The sequence below is a fragment of the Adiantum capillus-veneris genome, chromosome 29, assembly GCF_014529385.1.
Source record: "Adiantum capillus-veneris isolate H3 chromosome 29, ASM1452938v2, whole genome shotgun sequence".
NCBI classification, from domain to species: Eukaryota; Viridiplantae; Streptophyta; class Polypodiopsida; order Polypodiales; family Pteridaceae; genus Adiantum; species Adiantum capillus-veneris.
In genome coordinates this window covers 73,952,507-73,977,504 of record NC_140959.1, presented here as the reverse complement: position 1 = coordinate 73,977,504, position 24,998 = coordinate 73,952,507, and the positions used below count along the sequence as shown (strand labels likewise).

Sequence of the window (24,998 nt, the reverse complement as noted above, 5' to 3'; positions counted from 1 at the left end):
AAGCATCGCTTTATCTAATTCTTTCCTCATATCTGCATACATAGAATTGTTATAACTATCTGCGTATGTGTACATCTCTTTCCTGATGTCATCTCTCATAAAGCTGAGCTCATATTTAATCATAACTTGAACCCTTTCCATCATTAAATCATCTTGGACTCTGACGGTTTTCCCTGCTCGCAGTGAGCTTGGCGAGAGTATACTATCTCTCTTTCTCCGCTTGAAAGTCGCTTTCATTTTTTGTGGGGTGGTGAAGCCACTTGCATCACCATCCTCGATTGGTTGGTCCATCTAAGAAAGAAGAACAAAGCGAGCACTGAGTCAAGGCCCTCACCAACGGACGCCCTGGTTGGCCTCGCCCTAGTCACCAGGTACTCGCCCTCGTCCTGGCTGACTCCTCGCCCTAGCCCTGGCAGGCTGGTCTCGTCCCGTCCTCCTGACATAGGACCAACAGCTTGCCCAGGCCTAGCAGCTCGCCCTTGATCAGGTTCAACAGCTCGCCCAGGACCCTCGTCCAGCAGAGAGAAAGCTCGCCCCCTCATCCCTCATCCAGCAGGTTGGCAACGCAACTGCTCGCCCTCGCCTCAGCAAGCTCTCCTTCGCCCGCGATCCTCGCCAAGAGCCTGCTCGCCCTCGCCCTGAGCCTACTTGCTCTCGCCTCAGCCAGCTCGTCCCTCGACTAGTAGGTTGCCCTCGCCTCAGCCTGCTCGTCCCTCGTCCCACGTCTAAGCCTGCTCGTCCCTCGGCCCTCGTCCACAGCAGAGGTCGCCCTCGCCCTCGCCACAGCAGGTCGTCCTCGCCCTCGTCCACGGAGAGAGAGAGAGAGAGAGAGAGAGAGAGAGAGAGAGAGAGAGAGAGAGAGAGAGAGAGAGAGAGAGAGAGAGAGAGAGAGAGAGAGAGAGAGATGTGATGAAGTGTAATATAAATGTCTACAAAAGGCCAAAATGACCTATGAGACCAAAAGGTTACATGTGGTGAATCTAATACCAGGTCTAGGTACAAAAAGTACAAAGAACTGAAAAGAAAATAGTGGGTAGGGGTGGGGTGAAAGCTGAAACAAAGGGAAGACAAAGGGTGAGCTGATACAATGGAGCTCTCTGACAGTCGAGGCATCATATACATATACATCAGTATCTGGACGGCTCCAATTTCGCGCCAGTTATGGTATGGATCCTCTGTCGCAGTCTACATCGATATCGAGAGGGCCCTCACATCCGTGGGCGACGTGACCAATATGCCACTGGTACCTCTGGTGTTGTTATGCTGCAGGGGCTGCTCGAACTCCTCTGTCTGTGACTGAAAGAAATCTGTGATCTTCCGCTGTGGCTAGATCTCTCTCATTGTGCCCGTCTTCAAGAGGTCCTCTCTGTGTTTGCGAATCTCCAGTAAGTATAATCCAAGGCATCTCTGATCTTGGTATCTCATGACTATAGAAAGTGGCCCAAAATCCTCTCTGAATAGACAGTGAAAGCAGCCTGGTATCTCATAGTATACTGGGCATTGACATATGTAATGTAGCTTGGTCTCTGGCTCTATTTGGCACACCTGACAAATCTTGGACTCAGCAGGTACTATAAATCTAAATCTACCTGTCTCGATCTCTAGCTGATGTGAGGATATGCGTATCTGACCAATAGCACATCGTATCCCGTGGGATAGATGAGTATCCATGTATCCTGGTCTGATCACAAAACCATCCTCCGTGAGTTGGAGAAGATGCGCTCTATAGAAAGTCATCTTCGTACCTAGCTCATGTGTAGGTTGTATCCATGTCCTCTTCGTATCCAACTGAATCAAGTCCTGTCTGATGAGCCTGGTAATCTCTACCCTTGTGAGGGGGATGGGGGGTGCATCCGGAGAGTACTGAAATGGGGGTAGCCGGTCCATACTAAAGCCATGTAACTGAAACCAAGATTCCATCTCTGCATACCAACATGATCTATCTCCCTGCAATACGAGCTGTCGCGAAGACTCAAGTGCTAATCGAGCATATCTGTCTCTAGGGAGAGCCCAAGTGCTATGCATAAATGAAACTGATCGAGTGAGTGCCTCCACTACCAATGGAGGAGCAGCGAGCTTCGCCCTAACAATGTCATGTGGTACTGAGGCCTTGGCCCTAATCATATGAGAAATCATAGACACCAATGGCTTCTCCATACATCTCCATCCATCAGTACTGCTAGCTCTGCTATGATGATCAACTGAGGGGCCCCATATCTCCACTCTGTACAGCATGGCCGAAGTGACCAACGTGTCAAAGAGCCAAAGCTTTGTCCGAGGTGCCTGGAACTGAACCTGCGAACATATCCTCTCAAGTCGCCCCAATGCTGCATAGGCTCTGGTCAATCGCGTATCTGCTGCACGCCTCAAGGAAAATACTGGACCACTGAAAACCGCCCCAAGATAAGTGTATGTATCTGCATACTCCACAGTCTCTCGACCATATGTAAAAGTGGGGGCGGACCTCCTTACCCACTGTGCCGTGGTGTTAAACACCATTACCTTGGTCTTACCAAGGTTCACAGACAATCCACTGTCTCGTGCAAATACATGCAGTGCATCCAAATGATGCTGCATCCCTTCTAGAGAATCGGAGGTCAACACAATATCATCAGCATATAATAGCAACAGAATCCATGTCCCTGCAAGCTGAGCACCTCTACCACCCTCTGTCTATACATAATTTGAAAACTCATGTACATATATCCCAAAGAGAGTCGGAGATAGGGGACAACCCTGCTTCACCCCAATGGTGGAGTGAACCATGCCGGACATACCCTGAGTAGTGCGTACCTGTCCTACCATTGTCCTGTATAAAGCTACGATCAGCTTTGTGGGCACCCCCATGTCTTGCAATCTGCGCATGAGTCTGGCTCGTGGCACTGTACAAAGCTACAATATATCCTCCTGCCATGGTGTCTACCCTCCTCAAAAATGGCTTTGAGTGTCAATATCTAGTCAAGAGTGGAGAAACCTCTCCTGAACCCTACCTGTCGTGCTGCCCGTATGCCCTCTCTCTCTACCCATCCACTTAAGTCATGCTCAAGAATTGATGCATATAGCCTAGCCAGAGTGTGACCAACCATGATGGTTCGGTAATTCCTAGGAAGCATAGGATCTCCCGACTTGAAGATAGGCACAATAGTGGACATACTCCAAGTCTCAGGGAAACCCTCATACATGGCTCTATTTAACATCATAGCAAGAGGTTCTGCAAGCATATCTCTGGCATGGATAAAGTGCTCTACTACCAGACCATCATGATCCTGAGCTTTTCCTGTCTTCATCTTGTCAATGGCTTTCCTTACCCTCTCGGCAGTAAAGAAAAGACATGCCTCTGGAGGGTCGGCATAGGTGGCTGCCCCGATGCTGTATAGAGAGATGTAGCATATTCCCCCCATGTCTCTGTGGAAGTGATGGTTGGCGGTGGGGAGTGCTCATTGAAAAGCCTCCATGCCTCACTAGAGTCCTGACTCATAAACAACTGATACAGATCACGCTCTAATTGAGATAGGTAAGCCCTCTTCTTTCGTCGCACTAGGCGGCGGAAGATAATACGTGACTGTCTATGTGTAGTAGTACCCATGAGCACCTCTCTTTGTAATCTGATCCTCGTCTCTCTACACTCCTCATGCTCCCATATCGTTTGCGTGTAGACTGGTTGTGGGGATATGCCTCTGATGCTGCATCATGCAGCGTGTCTGTCAGAATCTGGGTGAGCTCATCTAGTGGTCGTCCTGGTGTAGCGCGGATAATGTGTCGTGCTCTCTACAGTGTGGGTGTCACTCAGTGCAATGTGCGAGACAATCTCACTCAACAAATAGAAACTCTCTCAAACAGATTGAAACACAGAAACAATGGATAACAACAGAGACACAGCAGTAGACCAGAACATATGGACTCGACTAGCTCAAAGGACCATGTACAAACTCTGGCGTGGCAGCACACTCAGCTCCAGCCCAGGACTCACAGGTACAAAATGGGGTGTCGAGGCTCAGAAGTGCTCTGTGTAAGACTCTCTGCTCTCTAGCACGATGCTGGACCAAAGGTGAAGAAGATAATCCGATGACCAACCGCTCCCACTTCTATGTACCACCATAAAGAGCCACCAACGGCTCATAAATGTCAGCCATGTGGTGACCTGGCCACAAGGTCCACTAGACCACCGTCGGTACCCTGCCACGTGTCACTCCTAGGCCAGAGGGTCCAGAGGGTCCGTCCAGTGTGAACCAGCCTGGACCAACTGTATTAACTGTGTCCTGTGAAAGTGACACTGTAACCTGGCTACACCTGGCTGCTGAGTGCATAGCTGCCTGTATATCTCATCAGTGTACACGTGGTCCATCTCCCTCGTGAAGGTATACCGAGTATGTGTGGAGGCCTCTCCCAATGGAGCTATGTTGAACTGGAACGTTAGAGTGAAAGACAAGATAGCATGATCGATCGACTGCTACCCCAACCGGTCTAGTTCCCACCACGAAATCCTGAAAGGAAGGAATGTGTCCAGGAGGAGCCATAACATAATCCACTGTACTAGTGCCATGCCGATGTGGAAAGCATGTAAAACCACCAGCTGTAGGGAATCTGTGTAGGCCATTCAAAATGGCCAATCCATGTGCAGTCCCCATATCAATCAAGTATCTGCCATACTCAGTGTGCTCCTCATCCTGTGATAATCTAGACAGGCCCATTTCTGTAATATCAAGCTCCCGCATCAACTCCTCTGAGGTATCATAGAATACTCTCTCGTGGTGGGTAGTCCTAGCATTGAAATCCCCCAAGATAATAATGTCGCAGTCTCTGGAAAACTCCCATAGATCATCATCTAAAATAGAGAAGAGGGACTATCCTCTAGGTGATGCATATACTGACCTAGTAGGAGGAAAACAACAAATAGGGATGTAGAGATATCTGCGTGTCTCTGCCTTCACTCTCACCCACATGTACCTTGCATGCTCATCCCTCCGAGCTATATGTATGAGAGACTGTAGCTCCTCCGTGAATAAGACTACCACTCCTCCTGAGCCTCGTCCTCTACGCTCTGATCGAGTCTCCTGTCTGCAAGTTGTCTTCCATCTGTATCCGCTCACATGGGGCATGGACTGCCCCAGGGCTTGATGCGGCTCAGAGTAGAAAATAATGTCTCTCCTTGTGAAACTATCCTCAAAGGCCCCTACATCAAGGCGCAAAGATCCATTACAATTCCATGTAGCCACTTTAAGTGTGGTCGTAGAGGTCTCGCGCCGGTATGCGGGGTGCTTCTCCAGAATAACCACTTGTCCATCCCTGTAGAAGGCCACTTTCCCCTTCTCTCGAGTTGTCATTATCTCGGGCATAACTTGTTTTATATGAGCAAGCTGTGTGAGTGTGAGGTCATCTCCAAGGAATATGCCCGTATTCTTTAGTGTAGGACGCTTCTTCAAGAAGTCCTTTGCCTCCATGGATGGGAAGCGCAATTTTCTCTCTTTTTTTTTTGAAGTCTTTCCATTTCCTTGGGTCTTCTTTCCTACCCTCCATGCCTTTGTATGAGTAGTCTCACTACCCATCATGCGGAGAAGTTCTTTGACTTCCCCTTCCGCATCATCTCGGTCTTTTAGACCGGTTATTCGTATGTGCAAAGCTCTAGTCTTCGTTCGCTACTCTTCTTCTAAAGTCATGTTGATGATTGTAGGAGTGGGGATAGACGTGGTTTCTTTCCCTTTCCCTTTCTTAGCGACTTCTATCCATTTCGCGGCCTCATCCACCTTCTTCTGTGTCTTCGTGATTACATCCACCCACGAAGACGTCTTCGCCCCATTCTGTTTCTCTTCCTCTTTGATCATCCGTACCTGTTCCTTGATGATCTTGATTTCCTCTATCACCGAGGGCTGGAATTCACCTTCCTCTAGTCCATTGCTTCCTCTATCAGCAAGCTCTTGCTTGAGGGCTGAGACCTCTTCTTTGAGTGCTTGTGAATCCGCCTTGCGTGCTTGTATCACTACGTGCAGGTCCTCTTTCTCCTCCTTCCATTGCGTGCCTTCGTTGAGGAAGGTTGGCCTTCTCCTTCCACCATCCTTCCATATCTGCTTTCCATTCCTTCATCTCCCTTTCCACTTGTGTTATCCGCTTGTTTGTAAGCATGAAGGTCGCCTTCGTACGGGACTTGCAAACTGGTGAAGCGCTCACGACCTCCATCGTAACGGCCCCTGTGCGTAGACCAGCAGGGTTGCGCGAACCAGCAAGTCTGCTGTTTTGGGCCTCCTTATTACTGCCAATTGCCAGAGCAGCGACAATCCCAGCTACGAGTCTTTAATCTGGCGATGGTCCCAAAGTATCACAAATACAAAGGAGCAACAAACGTGTGCAACCGATGGAGATGATGTCCTAAAGGGGGGGTTACATTTGTGATACAAGCTGTAATCTATTCTCTTGCTTTTCCCAGCCAAACAGCCTCTTAGCTCAAATCTTTACCCTACGTAATGCAAAACAATAGATTCAGTTTGTGTAATATTTTGAGTGTGTCGTGTGACCAGTTCCTTGTTGCACCAACTACGCAAAGGTCTAATGACTTGCTGCACGCACCCTAAGTGATGCGTTGTCTCATTGTGAACCCCTCTACGACCTAATGTCTGCCCAATCGTGCAGTCCAACGCACATACGTGGCCCATTGTATGGGGGCGAGGGGAGTGGCTCTGCTGGGTGGGGTGGGCTGAGGGGGGGGCGTGAGGGGAGGGGCTGTGGCAGGTGGAGTGAGCTAAGGCGAGAGAGAGAGAGAGAGAGAGAGAGAGAGAGAGAGAGAGAGAGAAATGAAATGAAATGTTATATTAACGTCTTCAAAAGGCCAAAGTGACCTATGAGACCAGGAAGTTACAATGCGGTGTATCTGATATCAAGTCAGATTAACAAAATAAATTAAACTAGGGATAACAAGATATAAATACTGCGGAATCCTAAACTAAGCGGATAGGTGTGAAAGGCGAAAGGCGTGAATCGTGTGAACTGAGCTATACAATGTGTAGACAATTTGGGAGGGATGTAGAAATCTATCTGCATAGAGATCCATCTTCATCCGCACTCTGGACGACGAAAAAGTATGGCTCGAATCCTTTGCTGTAGCCTCCTTCGAAACTGTGTAGCTCCTCTTCTCCATCGGGGTCGTCTAGATCTCCCTAGCTCCAATGCACGTTCTATTAGATTGCCCGTAGTGCGGGTAGACCTCTCCACTGTTGGTTGCTCCTCTGTCTGTTCTTGTGGGTGTACAGTATCTAGTGTAAAGAAATCTGTGATCTGTCTCTGGGGTTGTCTCTCTTCAGCTCTCCTCAGTAAAGTTTCTCTATGCCTGTGTAGCTCAAGTAGATATAGCCCAAGACATCTCTGATCCTCATAACTCATGACCCTAGATAGTGGCCCCAAACCTTCTCTGAATAGACAATGAAAACGGCCTCGTATCTCATAGTACACTGTGCAATGACATATGTAGTGTACCTCTGTCTCTGGCTCTAGATGGCATAAGCGGCATATCCTGCTATCTGCTGGTGCCCCTCTGAATCTGCCAGTCTCAATCTCGAGCTGATGTGAGGACGTGCGTATCTGGCCAATGGCACATCGGATACCATGAGAAAGATGCCTATCCATATAGCTAGGTCGAACATCCTCCGTGAGGTGGAGAAAATGCTCTCTATAGAAAGCCATCTTTGTGCCCAACTCCTGTATCGGCTCTATCCATGTCCTCCTCGTGTCCAGCTGAATCAGATCCTGACGAATGAGTCTATTAATCTCTACCCGCGTCAAAGACCTCAAGGGTGCCTGTAGAGAGTATTAAAAAGGAGGCAACTTTTTCATGGTGAAACCGTGTGTCTGAAACCATGATGCCATCTGTGCATACCAGCATGATGTATCCCCATTAAGAGCTAATTGTCTGGAGGACTCTAGAGCCACCCTGGCATATCTATCTCTGGTAGTATCCCACAGACTGTGAACAAAGGAGACTGATCTAGTAAGTGCTTCAATCACCATAGGGGGAGCAGCTAATTCCACTCGAATGATATCAGAGAGAGAGATACTACGCCTTTGCAAGCGTCTGAGAGAGAGCGCGAAGCTTCTCGACGACTCAAGAGTCGGCAGCACACGGGGGGGGGGGGGTGTGGGGGCATGCGGGACAACAGCTGAGTTGGTGCTCCGATCTTCTGCCATGCGGAAAGAATCTCATTGAGATTCTTACAAAGTTGGTTTTTTTTTAAAACAATTAGACATATTGATGTGTGAGAATAGAGTTATTTTTTTAATTTCCTTGCATACTTTTTGTGCTATATAAATAACAATGATGCTTTTGTTCCTGCTTTGTAGGAAATACAGCAGAAAACTCCAGTGCGAGTTCTCCATCGGCGAAGTCCTCTTGTGCGGCCCCGCATAATTCATTGGTAAATTTTGTGAACTCTAAAAGAAAAACCTCAAAATTAATTTGGTAGTTATAGACGGTGCTGTCTTCCTTGAGATTTGGAGACAGAGATTCGACTCATTTATGGAATTAATCTGGTAATTGTAAACGGTGCTGTCTTCCTTGAGATTCGGAGACAGAGATTTGACTCATTATGGAATTGGATGTGAATTTTGATGATCAATCTTATTATCCTTTATTGTTTCCCCATGCTTTGAGGTCAGGTAAGCTTCTCCTGTAAAAAGAAGGTACGCGCCTGGGATCTTGCATTGACTCTAGATGAGATGATTACAGATCAAGGAGCAATTACTTGGATGGAATGGGAATTTGTAGTGGGCCCAATTTAGGCATTGGCACTGTAGAATATGTAGGCTCAAGTACATACGAATTGCCCTCCCCATACATTAAAGATTTAGACCCTCAGCCTGGAGCCAAGTGACAAACCCTTGATAAAACTCTGTCAAAAGGCAAGGTGTTCTGAGAACATGAGAGCACCTTGCCTTTTGACCTCGTCCTTTGGGGCTATCCCAGGGAGCCTCTTCAGTTTCGACATCAGCAGACAGTGGGACCTCTTCAGCTACTCCACTCGGTTTCTTGGCGACCCCCATGCTGATTCAGAGGCAGCTTGCTTTCGGGTTCATGTCTTGTCTCTTGCGGCACGTGGTACAGATGCTCTAGACTTTGCAGTGGGATACTCTTTTCCACTTTGTGGTCGAGACCAGCACGATTGGACCTTGGATTTGTCACTTGGTTGGCTCCAGACTTAAGCCATTGAGTTCTCTCACCAAACGGGGGACCTCGGGATCACCACTTTTGTGCAGATGCACAACTCCCCCCTTGCTATGTTTATACTCATAAGCAGAGGATGTGGCTCAGAGGACTGCACAGGCATCTTAGACATGTGATGCAGACTTGTTTATCACGAGGTCGATCAGATGCGGATTACTCTCCATCCAAACCAGCCTCGAAGATTGCTTGCCTGGTTGCTGTAGCAACATAGGTTTTCTCTCATTGACCCCATGAGGATTGTCTCATGGAATATTTCCAAGGCCTTGGAGGACCACAGTTTGTGTGCCAACAGGGTCCTTTGAGATAGGAGCTCCAAAGGTGCCTTGTGGGTGGACCTATTGATGTTCTTATGCTGCAGGAGAATCATCTGTATGAGAGCTTCCTTCGGCGCCGTGGCAATGTTCTGCGAGGTAGATTTGAGATATTTTGGCCAGCTGCTTTTGGGCCTGGCGGCATTGAGGGAAGTGTATGTATGACCATTGCTATCATTGTGCCAGGCATGGTCGAGTGGGTCACCGTGCAGGTTCAAGGTAGCCTTGTGGGCGTCTTGAACATTTATGCGCCCAACCATGTGAGTGCACGGGCTGAGTTTTGGTCACATATTGTGGAGTCCTTGCAAGCCTCATGCACAACAGTGGTGCATTTGGGGGGACTTCAACATGCTGGAGGACCCCTCAGATAGGATTGGAGGCAGCCATATAATTGTTCACGGGGCTGAGTTGGGTGCTTGGGACGCCTATGTAAGACTATAAGGATTTCTGATGTATGGCAGCATGCAGACTTTGTACGGCCCTCAGATACCCTTTCTTTCTCTCAATCTGCTGACTGTCGTGTAGGGGAGGTAAATCTATGGAGGATAGAACGGTTCTATGCTAGTGACCACTTTTGGGACATGGGTGGTTCATTATGCATCTTGGCAGGGACTATTTTTTCCGATCATATGCCAGTGATTCTTACTATGTCAGATAGACAGAGGAGTGGTAGTGTCATGCTATGCATCCTAGAGAGGATTTTTTCTGGATACTAAGCTTAGGGTGCAGGTTGTGGCGCTATGAACAGAGAGTTTGGACACGGAGGGGGACACAAGTGGCCACTGGCCTGGGGTGGTTAGTCGTTTCCTCCAAGAGTCTGCAGCTCGCTTGGCTGCGGCCAGGGAGAAGGAGAAGCGACTTCGACCGGGCATTGCCTCCTTACAGCAGATGGAGGAGCACTATCCAGGTAGCCCGTGGATGGAGGAGCAGATGTAGCAGGCTCGGCAGGAGTTGATCACCATTGAGGAGTGACGCCACGAGTTTGCGTTTCATCATAAAGTGCCATGCTAGTTAATTGTCATTAAGGTACCTGCAAAACGCTCTGTGTGAGTGGATGTAAGGATCCTAGTCCTCGACTACATGCTGATTCCGTCGGATGCTCGCAAAAGTGCTCTGATGACCGACTTGTGTCAAACAATTACATTATGTGCAGAGTGTCATGCAAAGTCCTAAGTAGTTCAATGGATCTGGTGAGGCATGGAGTAATGAGTTTCTTCGCATGGGCTCACTAGTATGTGGAGTGTCATGCAAAGTCCTAAGTAGTTCAATGGATCTGGTGAGGCATGGAGTAATGAGTTTCTTCGCATGGGCTCACTAGTATGTGGAGCAACGTAAGAATGCTAGAAACAATCATAGAACACTTCAAAACTGCCGAAGGGAGATGTCTCTCAAAGGAAACAATCACAAAGAGATTTGAGGAAGCTGAGTATAAAAGTATGGGTAGGGAAAAATGGGAAGACTGCTGCCAGAACGAAAAATCTGCTGAAGATGGTTGCACATATGATAAATCGCTCAAAACGCCCAGAACCGCACCCAAGTCAGGAATTGGGTAGTACTCATAGTCACCTGGAACGGGAAATCGGAACGGGGAGCCGCAACGAGCATGATATTTGTGGATACGGAACGGGAAGTTCGAATGGGAATGCAGAACGGAGACCTGAAAATAGCCATTCCCTGTAACTATGGTAGTACTAGGCTCACTCTGGCAAAATTTCAGAAAACCTGGAGGCATGGGAAGTGATAGTGCAGCTGCTGTATCCACAGCATGTGACATGGACATTCACTTCTTAGGGATGCCACGTGCAACGCATCAAATCTCTTAGCAAGGTGGTATCTTTCAGTTGCTAATTAATGCGATTCTTGGTTGCTAATGTTCGTGCCCTTAAGGAAGCTTGTTCTCATATCTATGTCCCTGTTGAATAAAACATTTCACTGGTAAATATATGAATGTCATTCAATGCCTTTGTTATAAGCAATGCTTTGACTTCACTGCAGGTTGCAGCGATTATGCTAGGTGGTCATGGATGATAGGAAATGAATGCCTAGCTTTTTATATGGACTTATTTAAGTCTATTTTCACAAATGTAGGTTGCAGCTGGAAAGGATATCAGGGGGAGAGCAGTATTATCTCCTGCACCTTCGTTCCCAGGTAAACCGTTGCATATAACTTTCAGTTTGTATTGAAATTTCTTTTAGATATCGTCCTGAACTTTTGCGCTACGGCCATGACAGGCTGGTACTTACATAAAGGAGTTTGTGCATGGAGACTTAGGTCGCACTTATCCCAAGTAAGCCGTCCTACAGCCTTAATTGCTCAGAGGCGTATGTTGTCTTTTTTTCTCTGTACTCTTCCTTGGAAAGCAAGGGCTGTTCTTTTAACCTCAGCTCTTCATCTCATTTTTCTCATCCGTTGATGGGGGGAAGGGCGTTCGGATGCGCACACTCCAGCACCCACACCTGGCACCACTCTTAACACTTCACTCGAGGTCTTTATTGACCGACACATGCAACAAGACTACAAATACGGCCTCACTGGTCCCAAGCAACGAGCAAGCTCACTTTATGTGCTCTACAGGCTTCAGCATCACCACCTGCAGCTTTCTAACACGGCTACACAAGCCAGCATACATACAACCTTAGGGGAGAGAAACTTGACCCCACACAGAAGCCTATCTCTCAACCTCTCTTGACCATCTCCAACCGCCTACACGGGGAGGCATACACAAAGAAGGAAAACGTAGGCCTCTCTCTCTCTCTCTCTCTCTCTCTCTCTCTCTCCTCAAGCTGCAGTGCTGGCCAATCCCGGCTCCCGAACCTTGCTTCACCTCTTTCTGCCGGCAGGCGGCTCCTCTAGGAAGCTCTTCTCTTGCAATCCCCTTCTGAGCATCTCCCATGGCGCCTTGCTTTCTTGCGCCAGAACACAGGCCCATTTTCTCCCTAGCAGGGACGCCCCCCATTATTATTCGCTAGTTTATCAACCCGTTTTCCAGAGGGAAGAGAAGAATAAGAAGAAGAGAATAAGAAAACCATGCTAGAGAGAGAGAGAGAGGGCCTTACTTGGATAGGACTCGGGAGATCATAGGACTTCTCCTAGCTTCATCCTGCAACATGCTGCTCTCCTCCCACCGTTTGCAGTACATGCAAGCATGCATGCATTTGTGGGTACTTCGCTGTGGAAATTAGACGGTGAAAGCGGCCTCGTATCTCATAGTATACTGGGCAGTGACATATAATGTAGCTCTGTCTCTGGCTCTATTTGTCACGCCTGACAAATCTTGGACTCAGCGGGTACTCCTCTAAATCTCTCTGTCTCGATCTCTAGCTGATGTTATAATGTGCGTATCTGACCAATAGCACATCGTATCCCATGGGATACATGAGTATCCATGTATGCTGGTCTGATCCCCAAACCATCCTCCATGAGTTGGAGAAGATGCGCTCTATAGAAAGTCATCTTCGTACCTAGCTCATGTGTAGGTTGTATTCATGTCCTCTTCGTATCCAACTGAATCAAGTCTTGTCTGATGAGCCTGGTAATCTCTACCCTTGTGAGGGGGATGAAGGGTGCATCCAAAGAGTACTGAAATGGGGGTAGCCGGTCCATACTAAAGCCATGTAACTGAAACCAAGATTCCATCTCTGCATACTAACATGATCTATCTCCTTGCAATACGAGCTGTCGCGAAGACTCTAGTGCTAATCGAGCATATCTGTCTCTAGGGAGAGCCCAAGTGCTATGCATAAATGAAACTGATCGAGTGAGTGCCTCCACTACCAATGGAGGAGCAGCGAGCTTTGCCCTAACAATGTCATGTGGTACTGAGCCCTTGGCCCTAATCATCCGAGAAATCATAGACACCAATGGCTTCTCCATACATCTCCATCCATCAGTATTGCTAGCTCTGCTATGATGTTCAACTGAGGGGCCCCATATCTCCACTCCGTACAGCATGGCCGAAGTGACCAAAGTGTTTCAAAGAGCCAAAGCTTTGTCCGAGGTTCCTGGAATTGAACCTGCGAACATATCCTCTCAAGTCTCCCCAATGCTGCATAGGCTCTGGTCAATCGCGTATCTGTTGCACGCCTCAGGGAAAATACTAGACCACTGAAAACTGCCCTAAGATAAGTGTATGTATCTGCATACTCCACAGTCTCTCGACCATATGTAAAAGTGGGGGCGGACCTCCTTACCCACTGTGCCGTGGTGGTAAACACCATTACCTTGGTCTTACCAAGGTTCACAAACAATCCACTGATGGACACAATAGTGGACATACTCCAAACGTGTATATCTCATAATGTACACGTGATCCGTCTCCCTGGTGAAGGTATACCAAGTATGTGTGAGGCCTCTGCCAATGGAGCTGTGTTGAACTGGAACGATAGAGTGAAAGACAAGATAGCATGATCGACTGCTACCCCAACCGGCCTAGTTCCCACCAGGAAATCCTGAAAGGAAGGAATGAGTCCTGGCGGAGCCATAACATAATCCATTGTACTAGCGCCATGCCGATGTAGAAAGCATGTAAAACCACCAGCTGCTGCAGGGAATCTCTGTAGGCCAAACGCTGCAAATTGATATTCCAGAGGAGGTTTGGTTTGGCAAACCTGCCTCTTATGATCATTTGAGAGTATTTGGCTGCGAAGCTTTGGCTCATGTACGCAATGACTTGAGAACAAAGCTTGATATGAAGTCCATTAAGGGAGTCTTCCTAGGTTATGGGGAAGAAGGTGAAATGGCTATAGAGTGTGGTTACCACAGTTTAGAAAGGTAATTCGTAGTCGAGACGTAGTGTTCAATGAGGAAAAATTGCTTAAGAATACTAAAAAATTTGATACTGACAAGAAAACAATCAGATTTGAGTCTTTCATGCCAGCCATTGATGTCGAAAAAGAGCCTCATGATGTATTACTGCAAGCTGAAATCAATAATCAGCTGGTTTGCCTTGAGCCAGAAGAGGTAGGACATGATCTTGATGCACCTAATGAGGATGGACGACCACTTGAATTGGCTGAAAATGATTTTCAGCAGCGTGATAGAGCTGAAAATGAGTTGCCTCTGTTGGGTTAAAGGCCTAAATAACCCCTTTTTGTACATTTTTATACTTTGTTCAGGTTTAATATATGAACCTGGACATAAAAAACACATTTTTTAAAGGTCACTTATAATAAAAGTGGGAAAACCGAAAACTCACTTATTGAGTTTTCCCCAAAAACGTGAGCTCTCTCTCTCCCCCTCTTCGTTCTGCTAGCGTTTCCCTCTGCAGCACAGTGCTCTGCTTCGAGCCTCAAAGCCTGCACATCTTCGCGTGCTCTATCACTTGCATACACCGTCGCGCGCTCATCAATTGGTGTCAAAGCCCAATTAGGGTTTGCTCCCAAACTTGCAAACGTTGATTTTCAGCCAAGGAGGTCAATTTTCACGCGAGATTTTGCAATTTCATCGCCAAAGGACTCGTCCCCGGACACTAGAGAGCTCCCGGCAAGTCAAATTGACCTAAAGGCTGAAATTAGGTCAAAACCAGCAAATTACAGGTTATGACATTAAAATACAGGTTTTGCAAATGATGTATTAAGGTGTGGGAACACTTTTGCTAAGTCCCCGCTATCCGAAAACACCGAAATTGCCGAAAAACAGGTCCTAAAACAGGTGTTTTCAGCAAATTTCAGATTTACGCAGGTTTTTGCAAGTGTTTTTATGATGCGACTACATTGGGGGAAGTGCAAATTGAAGCAATCTACGCATGTTTGACAAAGTTTGGCTATGTATGACCATTTGTGGCTCAATTTCATACAATTTGATGCTACAAATTGGGGCTTTTGCTCTTACATGCTTCTAAAGGCTGTGCATTAGCCTTATGTATGTTCTGTGAGGTTAAAAACAACTAAAATTGTTGTTTTTGAGCACAAATTCGCTCGCTGAAATTTCCTGCGTATAAATTTCAGAAATTGTTTTTTGTGCCTAAATCGAGCTATTTTGCCCCAAATTGCTCCTGTGACCATTTGGAGCTGTAGTGCACACCTCAGTGAGGCTATACTCCGGTTTTTCTGCATTTTGCCCAAAAATTCAACGTATTAGCCCTCTTATTCGTGCAACTATGGCCTCATCTTCTTCGGATGTGAAGAATCTCTTCGAGATTAGGAGGTTCGATGGAACAGGTTTCGATCTTTGGAAAGACAGGATCCAGGGAATCCTATGGATTGTGAAGGGGCACTTGAACAGGTAAAGCCACAGAATATGACGGATGAAGCATCGGTTAGCCTGAACAGGAAGGCTGCTACATACATTAAAATGGCCATGACCGATGAGACAGTCATTTATGTGAAAGGTCTCACAAGTGCTTTTGATGTGTGGGAGAAGTTAAAGGGAATGTATGAGAATACAAGGCCTGTCAACCAAGTGCATTTGATGCGAAAACTTGTTGGCATGCAACTAGATGAGTCCAAGAGCACTGCAGAGCACTTGTCGTTGTTCATAGGTACTTTGTCGCAGTTACAGGATTCAGGTTTGCCCCCTTTTGATGATAAGCTGAAAGCTATCTTCTTGCTTATGACCTTACCTGAGTCATGGGAAACATTGGTGGTTTCATTGTCCAATAACCCCAATTTTACCTTTGATGGTGTTAGGGATTCTATCTTGAATGAGAAAATCAGGAGAAAGCAAGTGGAGAGGGAGGCAGCTCTGCCAACATTGTTAGAGACAAGACAAAAAAGAAGAATGCCTATGCACAAAGGAGTAAGAGTAAGAGTAAGGAAAGGGGAAATGGCAGCAAAGGCAAGGGTGATGTGACTTGCTATCAGTGTGGCAAGAAAGGTCACAAGAAACCCGATTGCAGATATCACAAAGCTGAGTTAGAACGGAAAAAGAATGGCGGAGACAAAAAGAAAGAGAAGAAGGAAGTCAAGACAGATGCACAGGATAGCTCAAAGGACAAAGAGAAGGCCAATGTGGTTTCTAGTGTTCTGATTGAGGAGCTGTCAGATGTAGAGGATATCTTGTGTGCCACTTTGTCAGATGATGATGCTTATGACATTGATGCCTCTCTTAATGTTCATTCACAGGACATGCACATGACCAAGAATGATCTCATTGATGCTTTGTTGACTGTCAATGATACATTATCCCAGACTTGGATTGTTGATTCCGGTGCTTCATTTCATGTGACTGCTATCAAGGAGTGTTTCTCTACTTTTGATGCAGGCAAGTGTGGCCATGTATACCTTGGAAACAATCATGCATGTTCCATTGAGGGTATTGGCACTGTGTATCTCTCCATAGATGGCACAAATGAGCTTGTCTTGCATGATGTTAGATATGTGCCGGGAATTAAGAAGAGTCTGCTTTCTGTTGGTCAGATGGATATGCATGGTTACAGCATCTTGTTTGAGAGAGGATCATGGAAAATGACTAAAGGCTCAAGGCTGATAGTAAAGGGCACAAAGAAAGGGACACTTTACTGCATGCATGGAAAGGCCGTGTTGGGCAAGTTTATTGCATTGGCTGAAATGACTAAAGGCTCAAGGCTGATAGTAAAGGGCACAAAGAAAGGGACACTTTACTGCATGCATGGAAAGGCCGTGTTGGGCAAGTTTATTGCATTGGCTGAAATGACTAAAGGCTCAAGGCTGATAGTAAAGGGCACAAAGAAAGGGACACTTTACTGCATGCATGGAAAGGCCGTGTTGGGCAAGTTTATTGCATTGCCCTTGTGGTTCATATGGCACAAGAGGCTTGGCCATATGAACCAAAAGGGCCTTTCTAAACTTTGTACTTTGAACAAGCTTGATGCTAAAGGCACAAAGCTTGACTTTTGTAATGAATGTCAATATGGCAAGCAAGTAAAGCGTTCTTATTACTCTGGTGTCTCTCGTAAATCTTGTGTGCTTGATCTTGTACATTGTGACGTATGTAGCATGTCTACTAAGTCTATGAGAGGTGCATGCTAGTTTGTCTCCTTTGTTGATGATCATTCTAGAAAAATTGTGGTTTATTTGCTTAAATCTAAGGATGAAGCCTTTGCTGCGTTTAAAGAGATTTCATGCATTCGTGACTACCCAAACAAGTAGAAAGCTAAAATGCTTGCGTACGGACAATGGGGGGGAGTTCACAAGTGCTGAATTTAACAAATTTTGTGAAAATTTGGGCATTAAGAGGGAGCTTACTGTGCCATATAGCCCCTCTTCTAATGGTGTGGCTGAAAGATTCAATAGGACACTTTGTGAGAGGGTGAGATGCATGCTGTCCACAGTTAATCTCTCTCATGGATTTTGGGGAGAAGCTTTGAAAACTGCAGTGCATATATGCAATCGATCCCCTCACATGTCTTTGAAAGGTGACATCCCTGAAGAGGTTAGGTCTGGCAAGCCTGCTTCATATGATCACTTACGTATTTTTGGTTGCGAGGCTTTTGTGCATGTCAAACCCGAGTTGAGGAGTAAACTAGATGCCAATTGCATTAAAGGCCTTCTCATGGGATATGGTGAAGAAGGCGAAATGGGTTACAGGATTGGGTTACCTCAGCTCAAAAGGGTTGTACGTAGTCGGGATGTTGTTTTTAGTGAGGCAAAGCTGGTTCAAAACAATTGTGCCTCAAAGCATGACCATAAAAGGGTCAAATTTCAGCATGACCAGCCACCTCTTAGGCCTATTTTTGACCCTCAAGATGCACCACATATGGCTGAAAATGTAGATGATCCAGTGGTGTTTGAGCCAGATGATGTTTGGCAGCAAATTGAGGCTCCTGAAGGGCATTTGCAGCGACGAAACAATGCTGAAAATGGTGCTGAAAATGATGTACAGCAGCCCATTGCTGATGATTTTATTATGCCACCTGATGTAGACCCATTACCGGATAATGTGGATCATTGGGTGAGGCGGTCTACTCGTCAAAGACGGCCTGTGAGCAGATATGATCCCTCTTTGCATTACATTATGTTGACAGATGAGGGAGAGCCTCTTACATATAAAGAGGCAAAGACGTGTGAGTCAAGCAGTAAGTGGGAGCTTGCAATGCAAGAGGAAATGAAATCCTTGTATGCAAATGATACTTGGGATCTTGTGCCATTGCCTAAAGGGAGAAAGGCTCTTCCTAACAAATGGGTATACAAGATTAATATTGTGGATGAATAACCCAAGTACAAGGCAAGATTGGTTGCAAAAGGATACACACAGAAAGAAGGAATTGATTTTGAAGAAATCTTTTCTCCCGTTGTAAAGCTTACAACTTTACGTGTCCTTTTTGCTCTCATTGCGATGCTTGACTTGGAATTGAATCAAATGGATGTAAAGACAACGTTTTTGCACGGTGACATTGAAGAGGACATATACATGAAACAACTTGAAGGTTTTGTAGTTCCTACACGTGAGGAACTTGTACGCAAACTGAAAAGGGCTCTGTATGGTTTGAAACAATCATCACGGCAGTGGTATAAGAAGTTTGACACTTTTATGCTGTCTCAAGGCTTTAAACGCAGCCATGCAGATCATTGTTTGTATACGAAAAGGGATAAAGATGGTAGTCCCATCATACTTGTTCTCTATGTTGATGACATGCTGCTTACCGGGAAACATAAGATTAGTCTTGATGCTCTGAAACGTAAGCTAAATTCAACATTTTCTATGAAGGATTTGGGTGATTCAGAGCATATTTTGGGCATGCGTATTAAAAGAGATAGAAAGCTGAAATTGTTGTTTTTATCTCAAGAAAGGTACATTGCAAAAGTACTTGACAGGTTTAATATGGCTGATGCTAAGCCTCTTGGAGTACCTTTACCTCCATACACTAAGCTTAGCAAAGCAGATTGCCCAAAGGATGAGGTGGCATTGAAAGCAATGAAGGGAATCCCTTATGCATCAGCTTGTGGTTCTCTTATGTATGCTATGGTTGCCACTCGTCCAGACATTGCTTACGCAGTGGGAGTTGTTAGTCGATACAGGTCGAATCGTGGCAAAGCGCATTGGGAAGCTGTGAAATGCATTCTGAGATATTTGAAAGGTACACAATCAAAGTGTATCTGTTATGGCAAAAGTAACTTAAAGTTGCAGGGATATTGTGATGCAAACATGGCAGGTGACATGGATACCAGGAAATCTACCAGTGGATATGTATTTGCCATTGTTGGTGGTGCAGTCTCTTGGTGTTCTAGGTTACAGAAAATTGTGGCATTGAGTACTATATTTCAGCCACAGAGGCTTCAAAAGAGGCCATTTGGTTGGACAGACTTGCAAAAGAACTTGGCATGCTTGCTCATACACGCGTGCTGGGTTGTGATAGCCAGAGTGCTGTCGATTTAGCTAAAAATGCCATGTTTCATGCACGTACCAAACACATAGATGTGCGGTACTACTTCATACGACAAGTATTGGAGGATGGTCTAGTCAACTTCACTAAGATCCATACAGAAGATAACCCTGTAGATGTTCTCACCAAGAGGTCTTGCTAAGGCTCAACATGAGCATTGCATACAGCTGGTGGGAGTTGGTTAACTTAAAGGCGTCATTTATGCCTTTAAGTGGGAGGTTATTGGGTTAAAGGCTTAAATAACCCCTTTTGTACATTTTTATGCTTTGTGCAGGTTCATGTTCATATTGAACCTGGACACATTTTTTAGAGGTCACTTATAATAAAAGTGAGAAAACCCAAAACTCACTTATTGAGTTTTCCCCAAAAACGTGAGCTTTCTCTCTTCGTTCTGCTAGCGTTTCCGTTCTATAGCATAGTGCCTCCGCTTCAAGCCTCAAGGCCTGCACATCTTCGCGTGCTCTATCACTTGCACACACCGCCGCGCGCTCATCAGCCTCATGATGTAGAACGGTTGGCTGAGAATGTAGATCATTGGGTACGCAGGTCGACTCGTTTGAGAAGGCAACCACAGAGATTTAATCTCTCTTTGCATCATGTAATGTTGACAGATGAGGGTGAACCTCTTACTTATAAAGAGGCTAAGTCATGTGAGTCAAGCAATAAGTGGGAGCTTGCAATGCAAGAGAAAATGAAGTCCTTGTATGAAAATGATATTTGGGATCTTGTGCCATTGCCTAAAGGGAGAAAGGCTCTTCCTAACAAATGGGTATACAAGATTAAGATTGTGGATGAAAAACCCAAGTACATGGCAAGATTGGTTGCAAAAGGATATGCACAGAAAGAAGGAATTGATTTTCAAGAAATCTTTTCTCCTGTTGTAAAGCTTACAACTTTGCTCTCGTTGCGGTGCTTGTTTTGGAATTGAATCAAATGGATGTAAAGACAACGTTTTTGCATGGTGATATTGAAGAGGGCATATACATGAAACAACCTGAAGGTTTTGTAGTTCCTACACGTGAGGAACTTGTATGCAAACTGAAAAGGGCTCTGTATGGTTTGAAACAATCATCATGACAGTGGCATAAGAAGTTTGACACTTTTATGCTTTCTCAAGGCTTTAAACGCAGCCATGTAGATCATTGTTTGTATACGAAAAGGGATGAAGATGGTAGTCCCATCATACTTGTCCTCTATGTTGATGACATGCTGCTTGTCGGGAAACGTAAGACTAGTCTTGATACTCTGAAACGTAAGCTGAATTCAGCATTTGCTATGAAGGATTTGGGTGATGCAGAGCATATTTTGGGCATGCGTATTAAAAGAAATAGAAAGCTGGAATTGTTGTTTTTATCTCAAGAACGGTACGTTGCAAAAGTACTTGACAGATTTAATATGGCTGATGCTAAGCCTGTTGGAGTACCCTTACCTCCATACATTAAGCTTAGCAAGGCAGATTGCCCAAAGGATGAGGTGGCATTAAAAGCAATGAAGGGAATCCCTTATGCATCAGCTTGTGGTTCTCTTATGTATGCTATGGTTGCCACTCGTCCCGACATTGCTTATGCAATGGGAGTTGTTAGTCGATACATGTCGAATCCTGGCAAAGCGCACTAGGAAGCTGTCAAATGCATTCTGAGATATTTGAAAGGTACACGATTAAAGTGTATTTGTTATGGCAAAAGTGACTTAAAGTTGCAGGGATATTGTGGTGCAGACATGGCAGGTGACATGGATACCAGGAAATCTACCAGTGGATATGTATTTGCTATTGCTGGTGGTCAGTCTCTTGGTGTTCTAGGTTGCAGACAATTGTGGCATTGAGTATTACTGAGGTTGAATACATTTCAGCCACAGAGGCTTCAAAGGAGGCTATTTGGTTGGGCAGACTTGCAGAAGAACTTGGCATGCCTGCTCATACACCCGTGTTGGGTTGTGGTAGCCAGAGTGTTGTCTACTTAGCAAAAAATGCCATGTTTCATGCATGTACCAAACACATAGATGTGCGGTACTACTTCATACGTTAGGTATTGGAGGATGGTCTAGTCACCTTGACTAAGATCCATACACAGGATAACCCTGCAGATGTTTTCACCAAGAGTCTTGCTAAGGCTCAACATGTGCATTGCATAGACCCCATGTTGTACTTTAATGTACATTTTATACTTTGTCTTGGTTCACATTGAACTTGGACCAATTTTTAAAGGTCACTTAAATAATAAGTGGAAACCCCACAAAGCGCAATAATGGGTTTTCCCAAAATCGTATGAGTTCTCTCTCTGGCTCTGTCTTCGAATGCTAGCGCTCCTTTGTACACTCTTGCCTCCCTCTTCTTGCCCCAATCCTGCAGCACATCGTGACGTGCACCTACCGGTACCCTCTGTTTCGCGCTTTCACTATCTCGGCCCACATGTGAGCTCCATGTTGCGCAGCATCACAGATGGCGGGCTACCTACTCTGGGAGTCCTCACTGTGCCCACAACGTCGGCAAATGGATGCTCTCTCTCTCTCTCAGTCATGTGTGTTAGTGTGTGTTTATCATAAACACATTCAGGCGAATTTGAAAAATCTCACATGGTATAGCCAGCCACAACCGCTATATCTCTCTGTTTGAGCATGTGTGTGTGTGTGTTATAAGCACACTCAAGCAAATTGGCAATATCTCACTCTGAGGCGAATTGGGAATATCAAAGAAGGACGTATATTCAAGAGGAGCAAAATGGGGCGGGCATGAATTAGCACGTCAGGCTGCGCGCGCGCGCACACAGACACACACACAGACAGAGAGAGAGAGAGAGAGAGAGAGAGAGAGAGAGAGAGAGAGAGAGAGAGAGAGAGAGAGAGAGAGAGACCCTTACTTGATGAACCTGCAAGCCGGTGGACACTGTAGAGGGCGACGGCAATCCCTTCAGACAATTTTCTAGCAAAACAGCATAAAGTATGAAATATTTGAAGTCACGGTGGTTGCGCAATAATTTTTTCTAGAAAGTAATGTCATGGTTTTCTCTACGATACCCACGTGGCACTTTGTGAAGAACCCTCTCTCCATTATATAATTTAGATTAGATACTCTCTTTTATTAAAACACCCTCTAGTGAGACCTCCAACATGGTCAAACTCATAGGGCCGACTTCTCAGGACTTTCCTCATGCATCTGGACCGGATCCTTAGAGCACACGGTATTGGCGGTGTTCTTACTTATAGCGGCGGTCGCCTTTTGACGAGCTTCCTCACCCGTAAACGCTCACCCGTACTAACATCACGATGAACACCACTCGACTCTAATGAGCATGTGCTACTAAGGCATCCGAGGAAAACGAAGCCTTCCATCACTTCGCATCAACTGCAACACGTGTCCTTTGTACTCTATGTACTGACTGCATGCCTCTAAGCTACCAGAAACGACAACTTTTTATGGCACCTTACCAACATTGCTAGTTTTGATACCAAACCGTCATGCCAGGCAACACATCTGGATGCAGACAAACTTGGCAGCATCATTGTGCATAATCCAAGGTAGCACTCACATAGTGCAATGTGCGCCTCACTACATAAAAATGTTGCATCCGTGGAAGCTGCATAAACTGGCTTTTTAATCCAACCATATAAGTCAAATCTGGTCTCGAGATCGTCAATCTAGATCAAGCTACCTGCTTTCTCCTTTATGGTTACTGTGGGCTTGTGTTAGTCTTTTTAACTCAACAACTTACTACACCCTTTGCGCTCCGCAGTTGAAGTTGGATGTTGGAGGCATCAAAAGAGAGAGGTGCATACACAAATGTGTGTTAATGTGGAAGGGTCCTTGCCTGTGCGTGACAGCCCTCTATTGTGATAACTTTAGGCTAGCCATTGAGCTCTGTAGTTCTTAATGTCTCAAAATCAATGAATTTGCTGTCATAAATTGACAAATAAATTTTTTTCTTTGTAGTGTTGGTTCACTTTTTGGATGCGAGGCGGAGATTTTACAACTTGATGTCACAGATATTGCGATGGATCTTTTTGATTGATAGCATTATACAATGGTCATGCAAAAGTTATTACACAGGTTCCGGTGTGTCAAGGGCTGAAGCAATAAGCTGTGGCAAAGTATCCTTAGGATGCAACTCCATGCGTGTATGAAATAGTTAAACTGTAGTTTCTTTAACAATGGTTGCCATTTTCTACAATATTGTCACTTGCGATGCACTTGCTGGTCAAAACAGGTAGTTGTCTGTAGACTGTGCTGCTTGTTGTCTTTAGTTTACTACTTCTAGTGTTATTGTTGTCATGAAGTTCTATTGAACTTCGGTTAATACATATTATCCGCATTTGCCATTGCTTGTTTCTCTCACCTCATCACCTTTTGTCATGTTATGTTTAATTTATAGATGACGTTATTGTTTGTGTTGCTAATATTTGTGCAAAATCCATGCACATCTCTAGATACCCTGCGATGGACTTTGCTGCACATTCAAACATTTCACCTCTAAAGTCCTGCACAAAATTGTGATTCTTCTGAAAATTGAAAGTGCTTAAGGTGCTCATCTTAAATCCATAGGCTACAGTCTAGCGAATCATTTCCTAACTGTCCTATATACATACTCTTTCTGAATAGAGCCTTTGAGCTGCCAGCTTCCCTTGGGGTATGACCCTTGTCGTGATTTGCTTTGCATGTTGCTAGATGCTATGATATGTGAACTATTATGCTAAATGATTGGTTTTGGAACTATTTTGCCACGCGATTTGTTTCTGTCGAGGAGCTATGTGTGCTTGCAAGGTGTGAAGATTGAGTCATTCAATCTCATCTCTGCAGAGCACTTGAGATGGAAAATGTTGAAAGTGAGGTTACCTTATTGGAAACTTTAGTAGTCTTTCTGGACATGGTTTACAAGAAGTGAGTCTTATTATGTTCTGCAAATGTAGATTTTAGATTTGCGCTTCAATCATGATTTCCATGCCTATGTACTAGATGGATTGGGAACTTGACTATGGTGTAAGCATGACTTCCATTCTTACATAGTTTCGAGAGACATTGTGTCAACTCTCTGCAATAGTCCATATGATGCTTAATTAGTTTGTGCACTCTAAAATGTGTAGATCTTTGCAATAGTTATTGCAATTGTCAACCTCGTCTACGGTGTCTGGGCTTTTACCCTTTCTTTGCTTGGTTTTTTTTTTTACCATCAACCAATAGGCAATCTT

At 45.4% G+C, this 24,998-nt stretch overlaps 1 protein-coding gene across 6 annotated transcripts in view; it reads left to right on the top strand.

Annotated features, from left to right (window-relative positions):
* LOC147419409 (Pseudouridine synthase family protein) overlaps window positions 1-24,134 on the top strand; it is a 142,200-nt gene extending 118,066 nt beyond the window's left edge. For 4 of the 6 annotated variants that reach the window (XM_086505977.1, XM_086505975.1, XM_086505976.1 and 1 more), the window contains exons 12-15: window positions 8,326-8,399; window positions 11,605-11,665; window positions 11,749-11,804; window positions 23,746-24,134. In XM_086505977.1, coding sequence (XP_086362103.1) covers window positions 8,326-8,399; window positions 11,605-11,665; window positions 11,749-11,804; window positions 23,746-23,824 — 270 coding nt within the window. In that variant the 3' untranslated portion in view covers window positions 23,825-24,134. Of the gene's footprint in view, window positions 1-8,325; window positions 8,400-11,604; window positions 11,666-11,748; window positions 11,805-23,548; window positions 23,616-23,745 lie in introns of those variants that run through there. The other 2 variants (XM_086505978.1, XM_086505979.1) reach the window with 2 other exon arrangements.
* Window positions 24,135-24,998: the final 864 nt, after the last annotated feature.